At 32.5% G+C, this 23,728-nt stretch overlaps 1 protein-coding gene across 1 annotated transcript; it reads left to right on the plus strand.

The window, feature by feature from the left end:
* Positions 1 to 19,812: 19,812 nt before the first annotated feature.
* On the plus strand, positions 19,813 to 22,848 carry LOC114194141 (Myosin heavy chain-related protein). Its single transcript, XM_028084216.2, has 2 exons — positions 19,813 to 20,239; positions 20,382 to 22,848. Exons 1-2 carry the CDS (start codon positions 20,189 to 20,191, stop codon positions 22,623 to 22,625), a joined length of 2,295 nt encoding a protein of 764 aa, XP_027940017.2. The 5' UTR covers positions 19,813 to 20,188; the 3' UTR covers positions 22,626 to 22,848.
* Positions 22,849 to 23,728: the final 880 nt, after the last annotated feature.

Here is a 23,728-nt window from a genome sequence, read left to right on the forward strand (position 1 = left end):
CATTTTTTTTTGTTTATTATCTGTTTTTTTCTTTTATTTTCATCTTTCATTTTATTGAATACTTATGTTATTATAATGAAATTCAACATAGTTTTGGAAATTTTCCTAAACAAATATTTTGAAATTTTCAAAACATGATTTTCAGAATAAAATATTTGGAATATAACTTTCAGAAATAGATTTTCAGAGCATATGAATTTCGGAAAAAAAAAACTTTCTAGAATGTGCAAAATATATTTTTCAGAACAAATTTTTCAAAATAATCTTTTTCGAACAAGTTTTTGAAAACATATGAAATGTGTTTTAGCGTAAGTTTAGTTCTCAACGCCTTCTCTTTCTTCTTCTTTATCCGGTTCTTCCTCCGGGTGCAGTGGTGTAAAAGAGAGTATTTTAGTATTTTTATTTCTGTTAGTAAGAAATGAAATTGGGAATAATGAAGGTGTAGGAAAGAAAAGTCATGTGAAGAATCTCATTGGGCTTCTTCAGAGGGAGGTCTAGAGTGGATGCAGACTCGACCATTATAAGCTCACTCTTAATATTTTGTATGTATTTATATAGATATATTAGTACAGAGATGGATAATTATATAAAATTTGATTTTATAAATTCTAATTATAAAATATAGATATATACAATTTTTATTTAATCACACAGGCACACGCACGCATATATATATATATATATATATATATATATATATATATATATATATATTAAATTTAAAAAATATAGTAATTGGATAACCTACAATTCTAATCCTCAAGTAAAATAAATACTTTACAATAAGTAACATATAATGATAAAGAAATCATCAATATTTATTTGTGAATGTCAGAGCTTTTTATATATATCATAATTTACTATTCATATTTTTAAATTCAACAGAAACGTATCAAATTAATAGTTAAATCACATAATAATTGACCATTTTTTCAATCTCAATAATTGTGTCTCTTAAACATATTATTTGATATTACTTGGTAACAAAAACTTATATTATATTTATTTATTTCTTAATTTAATTGATATTTTATCAATTTTTTCAATCTTTCTAAAATAACTGAAATTATGAAAATTCTTAAAAATTAAAAATAAAAATAATAAAAACAATTAATGTTTTACAGCATTGATAATATTTAAAACATATTTTGTATTAATTTAGATAATTTTTTAAATGAAGTTGATATATTAAGTTATTTGATGATAAAAATAAAAAATTTAAATACTGATTTAAATGAATGATTTAAGTTTATTTATAATTAAATATATTTATTAATTTAATTACATAAAACATGAAATAACATGTATTTATTAAGTTATTTACTAATTATTTCACAAACAGGTAGATAATTTATATAAATATAAATATGTTTATTGTCCTACTTTTAAACAAAATTTTTCAAAATATAAATATCATATTATCTTGAAAAATATTAACACATAATATATATATATATATATATATATATATATATATATATATATATATATATGTATGTATATATATATATGTATATACATATATATATATACATATATACATATATATATATATATATACATATATATATATATACATATATATATATATATATATATATATATATATATATATATATATATATATATATATATATATATAAGATATCTACGTACTGAGTGCTTTTACCTATACCATTCTCTATCTTGTATCACAGAATCATAGCATAATTTTGGTAAAATATAAATATGTCTAAAATAAGCATTTTAGGACCATATAGACAATAATCATTACTAACAATATATTGTACTTTTAGGTATATTGAATTAGACTAGCAAATAATGCACCTATCTTATGACCTCTCGTAGATTATCTCAAGTTCCAATTCTACCTGATCTTAGATATTAAGAACTAAGTTTTCCTCATATGACATTATTTTCCTTCGAAATGTGAAATACAATCCTCTTTTATTCTAACCCTATGGATTATAGGAACATCTACTATCTAAAGATAGCAAATAAACCTGCTCCCGTAGGTATTGCTTGAATTCGCTCTCGTTTTGACGGAGAATTCCCGCATTGACTGGGTATGGGTATGGGGAATCTTCGACTTTTTCAATTGGGCATAGGGATGGGGATGTACATATCCCCACCATAATATCCGTCCCCGCCATATCTTTGTCCCTGTTTAAATTATTAAAATATTCACAATTAATTAAGTAATTATATATATATATATATATATATATATATATACTTTCTATTTTTTTTCTTCTAATTATTTGGTTTGTCATAAAACTCATTCGCATCTGCACTATATTTTTTATCTTATCATAACCTTTACGTAATTATGTTATAATGATGTATGTTAATTAAAAAAAATTTATGTCTCACATTTGAATATTTCTATTATTTTTAATATTTTTATTTCTTGTATATTTTCCTTTCACATTAGAATATTTAATACTCTCAATTTAAGTGTTTAGTAACATAAACATTTCATTTACTAGGTAATATAAAAAAATTGTTTACTTATTATTATTAATATTTGTTTCATTTAAAGAACTATTTTGTTTCGCTAAAATAATTTTTGTTATTTCTCAACCATTAAGTATATATGTTGATATTTGAAAAGTTTTCTTAGATATCTAAGGTATTTGTCATCTTAGATCATATCCTTAATTATACATTTGTTTTCCATTGTGTCATTTCTTTCATTAGTCTCTCAAATTGTTTCTAAGACACACATTTATTAATTTTTTAATATTTTTATTTGTTATTTATTTTCATTATGTGGAATACAATTTCAATATATTTTATCTAATTATTTTTTACTTTCTAACTCATTATCAATCATACTGTAATTTTTTCATCATAATTGTATAAATAACTTTTATAACTTTTATTTACTACAGTATAAAAATTTAATGTAATTGTCATGTATATTTTTTTATTACCATCCAACATATATTGGAGTTTAAAATATATAAGATATATGTTAAAATTTGATTATTAGGTTTATTATTTGTTCTTAAAATTTTATTATTATGTTTATTATTTGTTCTTTGTGTCATTTTGATCAAGTGGTGTATTATAACTTTTATTAGTGTATAAAAAAGAGAATCATTAGAATTTAAAAAATTTAAGTAAACAAGCATTTAAAATATATTTTAATTTTAATATTTTTTTTCCTGTTATATTTTTTAAAAATATTTTTAAATTTTATCAACTATGTTTCATTAATGTCTACAAATTTAATAAATGTTTTGGTTCAAATAAAATTTTATTTGGTATTCTAATCTAAAATATAAACAATTATAATTTATTTCAAAGTATTTGATATCGAATAAACAACCATCCTCCTGATATTGAATATTTGATAATATTACATTTCCTTTGACGTATTTTTTTTTATTATTTTATAAAAATTAATTAAAATTAATATTGAAGTAGTAAGAAAACGGGTACGGGTATGGATACAAGATTATACCCGTTACCCGATAGAGATGGGGATGAGACAAAAGGTTGATACCTGTTGGGTTTGGGTATGGAGATGGGGATGAATTTTTTCTTCGGAGATGGGTATGGGATATCGAAACTCGTCTTCGCCCCGCCCCATTGTCATCCCTACTACCATCTCTCACCATCTAAATATATTACTCTATGTGAGTTCAATAATTAGTAGAGTTAGAATAATTTTCTTCATGATCACAATTCAATACACATCCTATAATCATACAACATAGCATTTCCTCCTTCAAAATTAACTACATTCACATATTATATATATATATATATATATATATATATATATATATATATATATATATATATATAATCAACAACTTTTGGTAGATGATAACACAAGTCTTAACTTTACTCAGTCCTACATAGTTAAGCAAAATCAATCTCATTAAAAATATATATACATTTTATTACAATATTCTTCTCTTTTTCGCTCACTGAGCATACAAGCTCACTCAGCGAGACGATCTTGGATGTTTTAAATAACATAACTCGCTTAACGACCTTCATTACTCGCCTAGTGAGTCACCCTTACATGTGAGCTCGTCCAACGGGTACTTGACTATTTCAACGACCAATTCTCTTTAAATTTTTTGGATTTTTTCTTAAAATATTTTTGACAACGAGGAAATTGACTCACCCAACAACCAAGTACTAGAACGAAAATTTAACAAATTTTCCCAATGAGAAAAGACCTTGCCTAACACCCAACCACCCTAAGCTTTGTAGATTTTTACAACATATTTTCCAAGAACCTACAAAACCTAAAGACAGTCTATCTTGTATTTATCCAAGATTCACACCAAACCTTACAAGAACTACCCTAAGCTTGTTTATGATTATCTCTCATATACTCCCTAGGTTTAGTCGAGACCAAACCAAAAAGAACTTATAAACTACAAAAAAAAAAACACTTTCTTGGAAGTTTGACTTGTGGTAATATTTTGTTGCATCTTGAAACTTGAATGAATTTTTCTTGACATTCTTTATGAACTTACTTGATTCTCATCAACAATGATCATAACATATGAATTATATGTAAGAAGAGGAAGAATTCATAAGAAAGACCGCACACTTTTAGAAATTTATTGTCCATTTTCCTATTGCATTGTTATTATATTTTTCTTAGTTTGAAAGAAAGTCATTCTAATACTTTTCATATTGTTAAGTTATACATTTTGTAGGAAGATTATAGTCTCTACAAGAGCTTTTCCTTAGCTTTACATTTAATAAGCTCATCACGTGTCTTCCTAGCTTACACGGTCACGGTTATTCTGTTTTGTTTTATACTCTAGCTATATATTCCTTAGCTTCCTTTTTCTGAATGTAATAAATGCTTCTGAACATATACTGTTTCACATATACACGTTTCTTTTCTCTTTCCTCTATATGGATCATGAAATCCTATGGTGGTATCAGAGAGCCATTCATAGAGTTCTGATGCGCCTTGTAGTGATATTTCTTTTTAGCCTATCTTTCTTGATCTTGCTTTCTTTGTTATTATTTTTTTTTTCATGGCTTCCACCACATCAAGTCAACCTCTTGCATCAAGTCAATCTCTTGCATCAAGTCAACCTCTTGCATCAAGTCAATCTCTTCCATCAAGTCAATCTCTTCCATTAAGTCAACTTCTTGAAAACAACACGAACAACTACCTCTATCTCCATCCAAATGAAAATCCGGTTATTTCTCTCGTCTCTCCTGTTCTTGATGCCATGAATTACCATTCTTGGAGCCGCTCCGTTATCACTGCGCTTTCTGCAAAGAACAAAGTCAAATTTGTTCTTGGTTTTGCACCTCAACCTGCCACAACACATGCTTCATATCCAGCGTGGTTCCGTTGCAATAGCATGGTGGTATCATGGCTCGTCCATTCCGTTTCACCCTCCATTCGTGAGAGCATTATATGGATGGACCAGGCTTTCAATATCTGGAATGATCTTAAAAATCGCTTTGCACAAGGAGATCTTGCTCAAATATCAAATTTGCAGATGGACGCAGCAAATTTGTCTCAAGGGGATCTTTCTGTTATTGATTTTTTCACCAAACTCCGCGTTCTTTGGGACGAAATTGATAGTTTTCGGCCAAACCCGACCTGCACTTGCAAACCACAATGCTCTTGCACTGTTTCATCCCTTCTTTCCCAAAGAAAACGCGAAGATCGCGCCATGCAACTCCTACGAGGTTTGAACGACAATTTTTCAAATATAAAGTCTCATGTTCTTTTGCTTGATCCCATTCCTCCCATATCCAAGATTTTCTCCCTGGTCGTCCAACAAGAACGTCAGTTTATGGCTGGTCACGTAGCTGCTCAAATTCGTGGTAATTATGTTCCCATTCCTTCATCTTCCTCTGACAATTCTCATACTCCTATCGCATGCACACATTGCCACCGTCCCGGTCACACCGAAAATACCTGCTTCCGCAAACATGGCTTTCCCAATCAAGATCCTCGGTCTGTCAAACCAAACAATAACAATAGTCGCAAAGTTTGCACTCATTGCAATCGTAATGGTCATACTATTGACGTATGTTACAAGAAACATGGTTATCCTCCTGGCCATCGTCTTTACAGCACCAAGCCTAGCCAGATCAATAATGCTGCCACACAAAGTGATACCAATTTGGATTCCCATCCCTCTCCTACAGAGACCATTACTCTCACACCTCAACAATATCAAATCCTTGCAGATTTATTCAAACAATCTAACATGAAATCTCCCAACGTGCAGATCAATCAAGTTGGATCTATCTCCACCAACCCTTCTTCTCCAGGTAATATCGTTTCTGCTATTCAAGTGCATTCGAATCATCTTTGGCTTCTAGATTTAGGTGCAACAGACCATATTTGCACTTCTTTACATATTTTTTCCTCCTATCACAAGATTACTCCTATTCCTATTCATTTACCTAATGGTCAAACCATCCATGCCCATTATACTGGAACTGTTACTTTCAATCACCAATTTTATCTTAACGTTTTATATGTTCCTGAATTTTCTTTTAACTTCATATCTGTCTCTCAACTTATCAAAAATCTTCGATGTACACTAACTTTTTCTACATCTGGATGCATTATACAGGGCAATCATAATCACAAGAAGATTGGTTTGATTAAGCAACACATTGGATTATACATTTTTGATGCCTTTGCTTGTTCCTTTATTAATTCTCGTAGTCATGTTACTTGTAATATTCAAACTCATAATTTGTGGCATGTTCGCCTTGGTCATCTTTTTGTTGATAGGTTACATATCTTACAATCCAAACATGCATATATTAATGATGATATTGTGACTGCTTGCGATGCTTGCCATCGTGCAAAACAAAAAAAGCTTCCTTATGCTCTTAGTACTTCACATGCTCAATGTTCTTTTGATCTGTTGCATATTGATATTTGGGGCCCCAATACTCCCTCTATGAATGGTTTTAAGTATTTTTTGACTATCGTTGACGATTTCTCTCGTTATACATGGCTTATACCTATGACCGATAAAGCCTCCGTTAAGACTTACATTACTCACTTTCTTATAAATATTGAAAATCAGTTTGATAAAAGAGTTAAAAATATCAGAACCGATAATGGAGTGGAATTTATCATGCATGATCTTTTTTCAAGCAAAGGCATTAATCATCAAACTACATGTGTTGAAACACCCGAACAGAACGGAGTTGTTGAACGTAAACACCAACATATACTGAATATAACTCGTGCTTTGCTTTTTCATTCACATCTTCCTATTCCTTTTTGGTGTTATGCAGCTCAACACGTTGTCTTCCTCATAAACTGCATGCCCACGCCAGTATTACAAAACGACACCCCCTATGAACGACTTCATGGTAATTCTTGTGACTTGTCTATGCTACATATTTTTGGATGCCTATGTTATGTCAACACCATCGTCGCACAACGAAAGAAGTTTGATGACCGTGCTGTTCCTGGTATTTTCCTTGGCTTTAAGCCTCATACAAAAGGTTACCTCTTTCTAAATCTCAAAAACCATCGCATTGATATATCTCGTAATGTGATTTTCCATTAGCATATTTTCCCATACCATAACATTCAAAAAACTGATAACTCTTTATCCCTCCCTATTCTATCTCATTATAATCATAATTATGATGTCACTTTCACACCTTTACACACTTCTCCAACTTCCATCTTACCCAATACTAATAATCCTACCACTAACACTAATGGCATACCTGTCACTGATGCCCACCCCACTATTCCCACTAATCCTAATCGTCCTGATGATCCTATTAATAGAGTTTCTGATACCTTAAGACGTTCTTCTCGTCCACGCAAACCACCTACTTATTTAATTGATTTTCAGACTAATAATATTGTTCGTTATCCCATCACCAACTATTTAAATTATGACCGTCTTTCTGATCATTTCAAGCATACTATTTTTTCTATTTCTTCTAATGTTGAACCACAGTCATATTTAGAAGCCTCCAAACACTCTCAGTGGGTTGCTGCCATGCGTGATGAACTTGACGCTCTTGCCACTAACAACACTTGGGTTTTAACAACTCTCCCCCCAAACAAAACTGTCATTGGTTGTCGTTGGGTCTTCAAAATAAAATATAAATCTGATGGTTCTGTGGATCGATATAAGGCACGACTTGTCGCCAAAGGATATAATCAACTTCAAGGTCTAGACTTCCTTGACACCTTTGCTCCAGTTGCAAAGCTTACAACCGTTCGTCTTCTTATTGCCATCGATGCCTCTCAACATTGGTTACTTAAACAGTTAGATGTCAACAATGCATTCTTGCATGGTGACCTTCAAGAAGACGTCTACATGAAGATTCCGCCTGGCCTTAACACAACTTCCACCAATCAAGTTTGTAAATTGCAACGATCATTATATGGTCTCAAGCAAGCGGGTCATCAGTGGTATGCAAAGTTACATCAGTTTTTACTTTCCCATAACTACAAATGTTGTCCTTCTGACCATTCTCTTTTCCTACAACACAATGATAACAAAATCACGGCGCTCCTCGTCTACGTCGACGACATTATTCTCACTGGAAATAATAACGAGGAAATTCAACGCATAACTAACCTTCTTCATTCTACTTTTCGAATAAAGAACCTTGGTGACTTAACCTATTTCCTTGGTCTCGAGGTTGCTCGCAATTCAAAAGGCATTCATCTCAGTCAACGAAAGTATGTCCTTGACTTACTTGCTGAAACTGGCTTCCTCGATAGTTCCCATGTGCCCACACCAATGGTTCCCATATACTCTTCTTCCGCTACTGCTCAACCGCTTAATGATGCTGCTACGACCTTTTATCGTCGTCTTATTGGGAAACTCATCTATCTCACCACCACTCGTCCGGATATCACCTTCGCCGTTAACCATCTCAGTCAGTTTCTTTCTGCACCCAACTCTGCTCACCAACAAGCTGCTACTCGTGTTCTCAGATACCTTAAAGGTACTCCTGGTTCTGGCATTCTTCTCCATCGCAATTCAACTCTTCAGCTTAAAGCCTTTTGTGACTCTGATTGGGCCACATGCCCTGATACACGCCGCTCTATTACTAGGTTTTCCATTTATCTCGGACAGTCACTCATATCATGGCGATCTAAGAAACAACAGACTGTTTCTCGTAGCTCTTCCGAAGCAGAATATCGATCTCTCACTAGCACAGTTTGTGAACTCCAGAGGTTAACCTTCTTGCTTCATGAATTTCATATTCCCTTCATCTCTCCTGCTATTGTCTACTGTGATAACCAGTCTACAATACAGATAACCTCTAATCCCGTTTTTCATGAACGCACTAAACATATCGAGATTGATTGTCATCTTGTTCGTGAAAAAGTCGCTGCTGGTTTGATCAAATTACTTCCCATTTCCTCTTCCTTGCAGATTGCTGATATCTTAACTAAACCTCTACCTCCTCCCTCTTTCCAAACCCTTTGTTCCAAGCTGGGATTACAAAATATTTACTCCCATCTTGACGGGGGCTAATAAGCTCATCACGTGTCTTCCTAGCTTACACGGTCACGGTTATTCTGTTTTGTTTTGTACTCTAGCTATATATTCCTTAGCTTCCTTTTTCTGAATGTAATAAATGCTTCTGAACATATACTCTTTCACATATACACGTTTCTTTTCTCTTTCCTCTGTATGGATCATGAAATCCTATGAACATTTTCTTTTATTTGTAGCAAAAAGTGACAATATATAAATTGTTATTCTTAAGATGAAATTACGACAAAATAAGTAACTTTTTGTATTTATGATTTTTAGGAGTGATTTAGTATATATTTGTTTTGGAATTATTATAGTTGCTAGTGAAACTCTTTAAATATATATTAAAGGACACTAGATTAGAGTTTCGGGTAAACCAGGAAAATCTTGTATTCTTTTTATACTTACTAGTGTAAACACAGGCGCTATCGCGCCTGTGTGTATGCATCTTTTAAACTTAAATGTTATTAAGTTAATATATAAGCTAAAATTATAATATTAGTAGATGATAATATTGTAATGTTATTAAGTTAATATATAAACTAAAATTATATTTATTAAAAATAAAGTGAAGTATATCAGAACAGATGAAAAAATAACCATTGATAAATAAAGAAGAAGAAAAGAAGCATAGATAGCCGATTTTATAAAAAACTTGTAAAAGTAATGGTCAATTTTAAAAAATTTAATAAATTATTATATTTAAAGGGTAAACTTGGTATTTTGAAATGTGGACACAAAAAGGAGAATCCCCTTTATATATTGTTATAGATAAACGATCAAACATTAGACGATTTACTACTCTACTTAAGCATCTTCTGGATTTAACTTGTCACTTCATTGGTCAACTAACTTTAAAAAGAGTTTCCAAACTATCTTCTTTTTTATTAACTTGATAAATAAAATTGTTAAAATGGTAGCATGGAATATTAATGTTATTTTCTTTATATTTCATATATGTGATTTAGAAGTTAATATAAATAAATAAATGAAGTTGATAGTATAAAGGATATCAAAATAAAATATAATAAGTAAGCCCTTCCAAAAAAAATCACTAAAGTCTTAAATATAATTACAAAGTTTGCATTATAATTACTTTGAAACTAAAAGATCATAGAAAAGTTGATGATATTTTAGATGTGAAACTTTTTATGGAGTTCACATTAATACATCAATACATTAGGTAGGTTGGTGTGGTGGTCAATATCTTAATCTTCTTTAACCATATTCACTTGATTTGTATGTATCAATCCCCTACTTTTAAAGGTGAGAAATGAGAATTTTCTCAATTGTTGACTTTCAACTCCTAAACGAGTCAATCTTTTTTTCTTTTTTTTTCCTCGACCATCCTTTTTTCAAACGTAGTAAATGTATATATAATCCACAATGACTCGCATTCTTTAGCAATTATAATAACTTCACAACTCTTTTTCACAATAAAATAACTAATAATATAAATAAGTAAATAAAAAAAAATTATTTTCTCCTCATTCTGATGTTTAAAAAAAATATATTTAAGTCAACCAAATAACCAATTTTAAAAAGAGAATAAACTAATTAGTGGATCAATGTAGTCCAAATCTAAGATTTATTTATTTTTTAAATAAAGTAAATAGTCTTTTTAAGAAGAAAAGAAAAAAAAAAGTGTGGATTATACAGCTAATGCAGATATCCTTTTGTAGTACCAAAAAAAATAGTATTAAAACAAATTTAAAAATAATAAATAATTATTCAATAATAAAATTAAATTAGATATTCAAACCGATAACAAAAAGTAAATAATTATAAAGAAATAGACAAAAATTATTTCTTAACAATTAAATAATCATTAATCCCACATAAGCTTAAGCTGAAAAAGGGAAAAATGCCAACAAAATAATTAGAAATATCAAAATAAGTTTACATTCATTCACTACAAAAAAACATAATTTTACTTGGGGTTTTTTAGTTGGGGGTATAACAACCTCCAATAAAAAATGATATACTTGAGGTTTTAAAAACCCTTGATAAGTGCTAGAGGTTTTTAAACAACCTCCGTTGAGTACTTGGGGTTTTTCCAAAAAACCCCCGTAGAGTTTAAATCTTAATTTTAATGTTTATCATTTTAATAGACAAACCTCTTCCTTTTTTTTTCTTTCGCGTTGCATATTAATCCAGAAGAAATCGAAACAGAGTAATACATTTGCCACCACCGTTTGTCTCCACCATTATCTTCTCCACTGTTCGTCTCCACCGTTCGTCTCCACCATTATCTTCTCCACCGTTCTTAAGGTAACAAATATCAATCTTCGTCCTTCCAATATCGTCTCCCTATTTCGTCTCCATCAATCTCCCTATTTCGATTTCGATTTCATCTTCATATTTCTTCAATTTCGATTTCGATTTCAGTTTCGTTTCGATTTTGTTTTCCTTCGTCACTAATTGCGATTCTCTTTTCCTAACTCTGTGGAAAGTGAAGTTATAACCACTTGGATATGATTATTATGAGCAAGAACAAGTGAATTTGGGGTTCAGAGCTGTTAGAAATTTTGGCAATAGAAATTAAATGAGCTTTGCTTTAGTGTTCTTTTTAGGTATAGCTTTTCATTCTTCTTAATTATGGTAACCCAAATATCATGAGGTTTAAAGTTATAGTACTGATTAGCATCATGATTAAAAACTAAATTTTGCTAATAAAGATTGTAGTTTATTATTGTTCCTAATTATTACGTACCCCGATGGCAATAAATAGATCCGAAAATAGTTTAGTTTCATTGAATTGAACATCGAAGTGGAGTTGGTGATATGTGGTGAGGCTACTGCACAACAAACTCCTTGATTTGAGGTTTTAGAAATTAAGATTAGGATAAAAAAACACTTGATTGTTTGTTCGTTAGGAATAATAATGATTTTGCATATGTTATTCCTATGACAGAAAGGAAGTATACATTGCAATATCAATGAACTTACTAAAAAACTACGACCAAACAAACTCTGGTATGGTTTTAACAGATAGAAACTTCCAAGTTCCAATGTTATATCTAGCACTAAATGGAAATTACTTAATTTGATAGGTCACAACTAGCATCAACTAACGTATCATTGAGAAAAAAAGTAATATAAAGAGAATGAAAAATAGAATCTTGCTACATATGCTTTTGGCTTGAAGAATTATGTTTCTTCAGAACTAGAAGTATTTCGTTTTCTGGATGCGATGACCCAATTTTCAAAGTCTTCTTGATTTTGTTTCACTATACAATTCCCACATTTATTGTTTGACGTGATGATTGCTTCAGTCTTTTTCTCCAAGTTCTTTTAACTTACATAAAATTATTATATAGAATCATGTTCACATAAAATAGTATAAACATAATTTACACTCTTGGATTGAGTTTCTTGGTTGATTGGTTGAGCTTGATACTTGTAATATTTTTTAAGAGTTGTTTTTCTGCTTTTCCCTTTTGAAATGAGAACAAAAGGTGATTAGTCCTCTGAAGCAAAATTATGAATGCATAAGTTCAGTAGTTTCAATCACCTTATAAACTGGTCTGAAACCTCCCTGTTAAATATTGGCTTAGTTATGGAAACAAATTACTTGATGGCTTCAATTTCTGGGATTTAGACATGGAAGGAAAATATTTATATTATTTGAGAGATTTATATATACAAGAGGTTGTACTTATTTATAATTCTAATGATGTTGATAACTCTAAATATGTAACTGCATTAATTATCATTAAAATAAACATAATATCTATTTGTTGACAAATATTTGTAGACAACATTTTCACCCTGAGGCAATGGTGTTCGAACAATTTCCCCGAGGCTAAGGAACAACTTGAAAATTTGTACAAGGAGGTTAGTCATTTCAGTTAAATGCCTCAATAATCAACTAAAGTGTCATTTGCCAGGACTGCTTTTAGCTATGAAATAGATACACGAAAGGAATGAATGTAACTTGGAAAACATGGCCTTAATTTAGGTCATTAAATTTGACTATCCTCGTCTCTTTGTTTCTTTGTTTCATATATGGCTTGCTCCTTTTGTCTCCGTGCAGGTTGGTCTAAAAGATGAATTTGACTATTTGGAGTTAGTACCACATGTCCCACTCAAAGCAGTTGCTGAATAATTACTTAGCCTATCAATGACCAATTGCTTGTTGTCGTGCTGCTCTCAAATACTGACAATAAAATGCAAAGTTGAGCATTATCAATGACATCCTCTAAGATGGTAGGTTATTTTCTATTCCTCTCTTTCTGTATTGATCATGAAGTTTGAGAAGCACTTTGCTTCCTGTGGCAAAATATATTGCATTACAGATTATGTATTCTGCCTCTATCCAAGTATTTTGGTCCCCATTTTGAGTTAGGTTGGCGTTACTTGCCTTAAGGAGGCTACAATCCTCAGTATGATAGATATATAGATCCTTTCATTTTTTATGTTTGTTTTTATGGATAGAGGAAAAAGAGGTTGGTGTATGACATAAACTAAGAACTGATTTATTTATTAGGGAACCATTTTAAATCCTCGAGCCACAAGAACTTCGTTGCTTGATATTATTCTTTTTTAATCCTCTCAGTTCACTTATATTATCATGGAACAGAGTTCTTTTAGCCTTTAAAGGTCAAATACTAAAAAAGCTTAATCCCTTGAAGTGACCTATCAAAATATATAAGTAAAGGGTTGAGTTTTGTTCCTAAATGTAACTTAACAATTACATTTTATGATGGCTCTGTGAAACCAAGTAAATGTAGTAGCTATGGGGACCACATCATGAATGGCATTTCTTTCCTTCTCTTCTCTTTTGTCAAAGTACATCTTGCTTAAGTCCTCTTTTGTCAGGTGTTGAAGAACTGGAGCAGCAAGGGGACCCTGCTACAAAAGAAATATTGGTTATTTGTAAATTTTTAAGTGAAGAATAGTTCACTAATTCAAAACACTGACATAAAACAGACTAAGATTTTCTTAGACTAGATAACATGTATAATCTATAGTTTTACTGTCAAACATTGTAGAAGAAAATTGAGGGTATTTATATGTGTGTGTGGTGTATGATGAAATAAAAGAAATGATTGATTTTATGATTTGTTGATACGAAGGAAATGATTCTGCTATAATTGATAGATAGAAGTCAACTATAATTGGTATTGTAAGAAGCATTATAAAATGTAGAATATATGTGTATGTATGACTAGAAATGAGAACAAAATGCAGGCATTATATGCAGATAATAAGGTAATTATTAAAAGAGATAGCAACTTTGTCTTTCAGCATATTATTATCACTCAGTAGCTTGCTTCGTTTCAAGTTGCATTTTATATTAGCAAAAAATATGTATTTTAGGAGATTTTCTATCATTACTAGAAATAATTTTGCACTAATTGTCTTACATCATATTCTAATGCATTCATTGTAAATTCTTAGTAGCTATGGCAGCAAGCTCTATGTAATAATAGCACCAACGAAACAAAGTTCTGCATACAAACATTTTGGATATTTAGCTTCTCAAAAAGTCATTTGCCACCATGCTGTGATTTAGTTCATGATGCTTAAAATAACTTTTTGCAACATGATCAACATTTGTGATAGAGTTAAGAGAGCTAAACATTGTCCAATATTGCAACAGAGCTTATCCATACAAATAAGCCATGCCCGAATGCAGAAAAATCTACTTTTCATCTTTTGCATTCATTACAACTACTCTTGATTATTAATGAGTTTACTATTCATGTATACTTTTCTTTGAGTCATTTTATTTAATCATAAACAAAATCTATGTAATTTCATTCTTCAAATACCAATTTTTGAGTTGTGAAAGAGAGATCACATTTAGTAATTTTGGAACCCCGGGCATTAACGGGGTTTTTGAAACCCAGACATTACCGGGGGTTTTTGGAACCTCAGGCATTACCGGGGGTTTTCGAAACCCCAGGCATTATCGAGGGTTTTCGAAACCCCATGCATTACTGGGGGTTTTCAGAACCCCAGACATTAATGGGGGTTTTTAGAACCCCAGGCATTAACGGGGGTTTTCAGAACCCCAAGTATTAACGGGGGTTTTCGAAACCTCCGGTAAGTTGCGCTACTTCCAGGGGTTGCTAAAAACTCCCGGTAATTCGTTAGCCACGCTTGCTTTTCTGGGGGAATTTCAAACCCCTGGTAAAACCATTAGTGGGGGTTAAAACCCCCAGAAACGCCAAATATAACCCCTATTAAAAACAATTATTTTTGTAGTGATTAATTAATTTAACTTATAATAGAAGTTGAAAAAATTTAGTTTTTTCTTTTCTTTTTTGGTTTAATAGAGGGTTAAATTAGATCCAACTTACTTTTTTTTATTGGAATACTTCAACCCTTATATATAATATTTATAAGAATTGTGATAATATGTCTCTTAATTACATTTTCCTTGTCAAACTTACACGTCAATTCACAAGTATACCTATCCAACCCATATGTTACAAAAAAAGATTACAAAAATCAATCTAAGCCCTATTTAAAAGAGTGCACTAAATCTTCAATGAACTTCATCAAATGCACATGACAACATTTATCCAACACCTATTAGAGCAATACTTTATTCCTTACATAAGATTTTTCACCACAATTCAACTTTCTTTCCCGTAATTAGCTTTCAAAATCATTTTGTACTCCTTCTTAGTGGGTATATAGAACTTTGTTTTCCTTAGTGGTAGCTTCAAGACACCTACACAAAAGTTGGATACAAACACAAAGGTATTTCTAGTATATTATATACCCTTCCCTCTCTTCCTATTATAGGTTAGTCTATCTTTCCCTTTCTTAGATATCCTTCTATTTATGGTATTCCTCTCTATATTGCCTATGAGACATATCTAATGCACTCAATTGGCATTGGCGCCATTCAACATATGAAAACTTCATAGTAGGAATTTTGCGTTTCAATCATGTTCACACTTTCAATTGTGCCATAGTGAAAATTTCCTCTACATCAACTTTTCCTTGCCTAAAAACAACTATATTCCTATGACTCCAAATGTTCCATATGATAGGAATCCATAATCCCTTCCATAGATTGCTCCCTTTGTTGTTAAAATGCAACATGGAAAAAGATTGGAAATGAACATATGGTTGATTATAGTGTTTAGTGCTTATACTTACCTATCTAATGCATATATTTCATACCTTGTTGGCAATGTTATAGGTAAAAATTAAGTGGGTTACAATTTTCCCATTAAATGTGTTATGCAATTTTATATAAGTCGATTTTACCATATAATTATCCCTCTCCTCATCTTTCCAAATCCACGTATCTTCACCTTCTCTATGTAATGAGTTATGTATTAATATATTTATGAATTCTATTAGTTGAGGTTTTTCCCATTCAAATAATTCTCTCCTCCAACTCAGTTTCCAACACCATTTCTCACTAATCCAACTTCCTAACTCAATTAATGTTTGTTCCCTATTATTAGATCTAGCATATAACCTAGGCAATATAACATTTAATGGGATATCGCCTATCCATGTGTCCTCCCAAAACTTGACCTTAGCCCCTAATCTAACTTTCAACCCAATATTTTGATCAAACCATCTTCCTTCATGACCTTCACCACTTACTTCACTTAAATATTTCCATCAGAAAGATGCATATTGTAAGACCCACTAAATTTAAATAATTAAATAAATAATTATTTAATAAATGCGGGTAGTAGAAGCCTTTATGACAGTTAGTACTAACCATTATGATGTGAAAAAGTACTAGCTCAAATGGTTGAGATTACTTGTTTGTGTGAGAGGACTTGGGTTTGAGTCTTATGTATGCCAATGGTGTGTTGAAGGTCCGCCAGGCGACTCATGCCTCAATAACCCATTTTTATGGGTTTTCTATGCACCGCCTAGCGGCTTGGTGCTGTCCGCCAGGCGACACAAACTGGGTTGCCCAGTTTTCTCTAGCTTTTGGCTTTAGTGGTGTTGTGATGCTTGGATTGGACTTCTGGTGTGTGTATATTATTGGTATGATGATTACGAACTGAAATTTGTTTTGTTTTAAATAAGTAATTTCCGGCTAGGATATTACACATATTGTTTTTTGAAATTTCCATTTAAATTTCTCCAAGATCCATATTTTGATTCAAATATAAATTTCCACAATTCGTGCTCATTCACACTTAATCTCCACTTCCACTCAACTAATAGGACTTTGTTGAACAACCCATTATATTTTATTCTTATCTCTCCCTTTTCTTTAGGTTTGCATAGGTTATCCCATTTTACCTAGGCTATCCTTCTACCCTCGAAAACCCATCCCTAAAAAAAATTTCTTTGAAGTTTTATAGTTGTCTTGCATACACAAATTGGGCTTTGTAGAAAGAGAAATAGTATAGAGGTGGGACAATAATGACAAATTTTATGAGACAAATTCTCCCTGCAAATGATAAGAATTTGCCTTTCCATCTTGATAACTTGTTTTTAATTTTACTAACAACATATTTCTAAAATGATTACTTTCTAGGGTTCCTCCACCCTCATAGGAAAGCTTAGATACTTAAATGTCACTTTCATAATATTGTAATTTAATACCTCAAAGTATCTTTGTATAACATTTCTATCTACACCTAAGACTTTGATCGTACTTTTTGCGAAAGTTTACCTTAAGGCCTGAATCCATTTCAAAACATCTCAGTATACTTTTTATGGCCAGAATATGTTGGAGGTTTGCTTCACACACAAAGAGTGTGTCAACAACAAACTGTAATATTATGAAATAGTATACCTGCTTGTCAACAATAACAACTCTACTTTCAATCCTTTGTATACCTGCTTCCTTATAACAACACTAAAATAGTATATGACTCTAGGCAACCCTTCATCCACATAATCCACTTATTATAGAAACCTAATATACTCATCATATAGTAAAGGAACTCCCAACTTATAGAATCATAAGCCTCTTCTAACGATGAATGCAGATTTTGAAGCATCAATTATGTTGGACAACACCTTCTTCACTCTAGATAAGATTTTGGATATTACCTTATATGTTCATCTTACCAAAGATATATGTCTATATTTATTCGGTCCAATAGAATTATGAGATTTAGGCACTAAAGTAATGAATGCAATGTGAGTTAGTGAGTCAAATTTACTCACTTTTACAACCCTAAAAATATTAATTATCTGTATCGGTAGTGGTGGAAACAAAGGCCGGATAATCCCTAAACCTTCGAATCAAATTGTTGATAATATACTGTGAGAGGAAACAAATTCTACCGAAACATACTGAGAAGGAAAATTAATAAGAATATATTTCATTAAACTAATCATTTTAGGGGTTGACCGTATAAGTAGAATAATGATTAATGGTGCGACCAATTTTTTAAGCAATTATCACGCTCGAATAATCACGCACAATTATTACTGTTTTTGCGAATGTGACCACGATCATCTACTTGTAAATTTTACAAGATTGATGAATAATCACAATACATCATGTAATAGTAATACTCACTATTGCAAAAGATAAGAATTTTCGGGTACTACAAAAATTACAAAAACACAAAACATTATATTATCTTATAGTTATGTTCTTAATATGAAATGTTTACTAATTTAATTAATAATTAATTTTTTAACAATACAATCTGTCATCCAGATATAAAGCTTTTTCTATAAAATTTTAATATAACTTTAAAAATAATTTTTGAAAAATTTAACAAGAAAACTCTTCACATAAAAGCTCACCCACACACTTCTACATGGTCATGAACCTCAAGGGTGGTAGGACCACGTCCATGTCTCTTTTTCTTTTTCGAACTTTATTGATAGTTATTCTTAACCATATTAATAATTATACTAATAATAATAATAATATTATTATTATTATATCCACACACAATAATAGTTGCGAAATGTTAATGAATTGGTAGAAGCATGTACACTTGTTACACTCACAACTTCATCCAATTTTCAATATCCAAACGAAGTCTCTGTTCTCATCTATCTCCCTCACATTTCCTTTTCTTGAGAAAGCATTTCACCCACCAGTTTTATCATATTATTAGTATTTATCCTTTTAGACTGGTTTTCTGATTTTACATGTCAGCAAAACAATACGCTGGATAAATAAAATAGAATGAAGTGATACTTGTTAATATCTTTTTTTTTTTTTTACAAGGACAGTAATTTTTATTCTACATCTCCTAATTATTTTCCCATAATCGATGAATTAGTTAATTAATTGTATCTAATGCAAGCTAAAAATTAGGACCGCGTATATTATAATATTATTTATCGTTGTTTGATGGTTTAGAAGTTAGTTTATTAGTGGTTCAAATAAAAGGGTGAGAGGGATCGTTTTCCGTGTCCGCAAGGGACACGTGAAGCATCTCGTTTCTTTCTTTAGCCGATTCCCCTTGTTGTGAGCAAAACGCTGTGCCTTCACCTGCACCTGCTCTGCCTCTGTTCCTGTTGTGCTTAACTTTGGCACTTATTATCTCAAAAAACATTTTTTCTCTCTTCTTCTATTTGCTCCTCACATTAACGCTTTTGCATTCCAACCAATCATTTTCCTCTCTATATACATAACCCATCGCTTTCTCTCTCAGTTCATTCATTGCTGTAAAACTGCGAGGTCATGCTAGTCTTAGCTCTTTCTACCAGCGGTTCCCTGCGATTCTTGATCGCGAAACCTTCTTCCATCGGCGGCTAACTGCAATGCGCCGCTCATCGCTTCGTCCATGGCTTTCTCCGTTTCGCTTCGCCCTACCACTTCTCCATCTCACTCACAGGTTCTTCTCTCTCAGAGTTTTGATTTCTGCTAATTAATAGTTGTAGTAATTTCGTTGTGGTTCGATTAATTGAGATTTGTTAACCGAGTTTGTGTTTAGAGAATCTGATTTGAATGTGACGTTGAACTGTTTTGTTGTGTAGCTGTTTTGCTCTGTTAGGTTCAATAGTAGGCGTCGTGGTAATCGATTAGGTTTCGAGTCGGACGGCGGGAGAATATGTCGTCGTTCACGGAACAGTGTTGGTGTTGGTGTTAGGTCGGTGTTGAACGATAATAGGCCTAGCGTGAACGATTATGGAGCGGCGGAGTCTGCTAGGGTTTTGTTCGAGAGGTTGTTCGACCCGACGCAGAGCCGGTTCAGCGGAGAGGAACCGGATCTTCGGATTCTGGAATCGGATCTCGAGGCGGCGCTGGCGGCGCTGAAGAAGAAGGAGGATCACTTGATGGAAGCGGAGAGGACGGTGTTGTTGGAGAATAGTAAGTTGAAGCACACGAAGGAGGAGTTGGAGCGGCAAGAGAGTGAGATTGAGGCTGCTAAGGTTAGGTATGAGAAGCTCCGGGAGGAGATGAAAGAGACTACTGATAAATTGGTTGCTCAGGCGAGCCAGGTTGAGGAGCTGAAGCTTAAGGTTAGGGATAGGGATCACGAGATTGATGCGGTCCAGTATGGTTTGAGGTTGAAAGAGGAAGAAGTGGAGAAAATGAGGGTTGAACTGGAGGTGAAGAGTCAGGAGGCTGCGGTTCTTGACTCTGAGCTTAGAGAGAAAGGGAAGCTTCTGGATGAGGCTAATGAGATTATGAATAAACAGAGGGTTGAACTTGAGGAGCTGAAGAAGGCGGTTGGAGAGAAGGAGGAGGAGATTGAGGTCTTTCTGGTTCAGAGGGAGGTTGAGAGGGAGAAGCTGAAGGTAGCTGAGGCCAATTTAGAGAAGCAGGCAATGGATTGGCTGTTGGCGCAGGAGGAGCTTAAGAGGCTGGGAGAGGATGCTGCGAGGCATGCTGAGGAGAGTAATCAAACTTTGGAAGATTTCAGAAGGGTGAAGAAGCTTCTGAATGATGTGAGGTCTGAATTGGTTTCTTCTCAGCAAGCATTGGCATCTTCTAGAAGCAAAATGGAAGAGCAAGAGAGGTTGTTGGAACAGCAGCTGTTTGAGCTTTCGGAGCAGAGGGCAAGTGTTATGTCATACATGGAAAATCTAAAGGATGCACAGACAGAAGTGGAGAGTGAAAGAACAAAACTCAGGGTTGCTGAGGTTAGGAACAAAGAGCTTGAACGAGATCTGAAGATGGAAAAGGAGCTTATTAATGAGTTAGAGGCGGAGTTGAAGAAAGAGAGAACTTCTTTAGCACAGGCAGTCACTGAAATGGATTTGCTTCAGCAGGAACTGGGGAAAAAAAGTGCTGAATTTAGAGAAACAAGTGCCGTTCTTCAGGTCAAAGAATCAGAGCTCGTTGATGCTAAACTAGAAATCCAGCGTTTGAAATCTGAGAAAGCTTCCCTTCAGGGTATTTTGGAGGAGAAAGACGTGGAGCTTTCCAATGCTAGGAACATGATGGTGGAAGCTAATCAGGAAATCTCTGATCTTAAGATGCTAATGAACAGCAAAGAAACCCAGCTTATTGAAGCAACCAATATGCTAAGGGAGAAAGAAGAGCATGTGAAGATAATCCAGAGCGAGTTGAATGATACAAATCAGAAGGCTTTCGAAGCTGAAACAGTGATTGAAAGAATTTTAGATCTTACAAACAAACTGGTTACTTCGATTAAGGATGAAGACACGAACTCATCGAGACCACTGCTAGATGGAATGGGTAATCAACTACTTGAGCAACTATCGGAGGAACCTGCTATTGGAATGAGATGGCAACAAAAAGGACTTGAGAAAGAGCTTGAGTTGGCCAAGGAAAACTTAAAAAAAAAAGAGATGGAGGTTCTTGCTGCACAGAGAGCTCTAACAATAAAAGATGAGGAGCTGAAAATGACTCTTTCGAGATTGGATGCAAAAGAGGAAGAGTTGAAAAAAGTAAGGGAAGAGGTGACAGAAGATTCCAATGATCTTAAAAGGCTGTATGCTTTGGCACAGGAGAAAATTGGTGAGGTAAGTTTAGGAGATTTGGCAATTGAGAAACTTCAGCTTGAGGCAGCTCAGCTTGAAGTTGAAGCTGCCACCAATGCACTGCAAAAGCTTGCCGAAATGAGTAAGGCAATCCTGAGTGTTGAAGCTGATAACTGTATCAGTGTTGTGCCAATTTATGACAAAGCCTCCAATTCGGTCACAGATATCAGTAAATCTGACTGTTTCTCTGAGGTGAAAGCAGGAGTGGCTCGACTCTCAGCTTTGTCTGAGCAGCTTGTGATGGAGGCAGGTATTGCTGCTGCAAACTAAGGAAATGAACTTGTATTTCTATATCTTAACCTGTCTTTTGGTGGATGATAAAAATTATTCCCTTAGTTTGCAAGATATGTTCAATGTACAGATAATAGCGACCATGTCTGTTTTTGGTACTTCACTCCAAGATATGTTCAATCTTCAATAATTTTGTTGTACTAGCTACATTCAGATTGTATTTGTTTTAGACAAGATAAATAGAATGGAAAGATTTTGTATTGCCGTTTTTCCCTAATCCTTTCTTATATTAAATTAAATCAAATTTCCCTTCAAGATTGAGTGAAAAAGTGGAACTGCATGTGCTGTTATTAGTAATTTTTTTTCCTTATGACAGTTTTAGTTTGAATGCTTAATAGCTAAAACAATCTGTATATTACATTCATCTACACACTTAAGCGATTTACATGAATGGCAAGCATTCTGAAACAAGCCTGTATTTGATTGCAATTCAATATTTATCATCTCTGAACTGTCTACTTTCTCTAAAGCCGCCCTACAAACACGTTATATGATCGACCCATATGAACCATTCTGTTACTAGGCCCAATCACTTCCGGGACGCTAGACGTAAATTTATTCTTACTTTTTTTTTTTTAATTATGAAAATTGCTAATTTATTTTATTCATCATTTTCATTTACACTTATTACAAGTTTTAAACTTTGAAAAGAAAAGAAAATTAAATGATTACTTTATATTATAGAAGTGAAGCAAAAAATTTAAGAAGAGAAACTTAACTACTCATTTATGTTTTATTTTAATGAGATGACAATGGAACAGAGTCGGAACGCTTTATCTCTTACTTATTCTAAGAGAAAAAAATTCATTTACATCTTCATAAAAAAAATTATTTTCATCCACATACTCAATCCAAATTTTGTTCTATCTTCACTAGGTAATTGGTATATACTCGTATCTACTTTCTTATCGTTTCAATATTAATTAATTAATTTTTATAAAATAATAAAAAATAATGGTAAAAAAATATAATATTTTCAAATATTTAATAGGATTGTTTCTTCAATATCAAATATTTAGAAAAAATATTATAATTATATTTTATTAAATTTACAATCGTTAATGAAACCTAGTTGATAAAAT

Source organism: Vigna unguiculata, chromosome 8, assembly GCF_037176805.1.
Source record: "Vigna unguiculata cultivar grain cowpea cultivar isolate G323 ecotype 2 chromosome 8, ASM3717680v1, whole genome shotgun sequence".
NCBI lineage: Eukaryota > Viridiplantae > Streptophyta > Magnoliopsida > Fabales > Fabaceae > Vigna > Vigna unguiculata.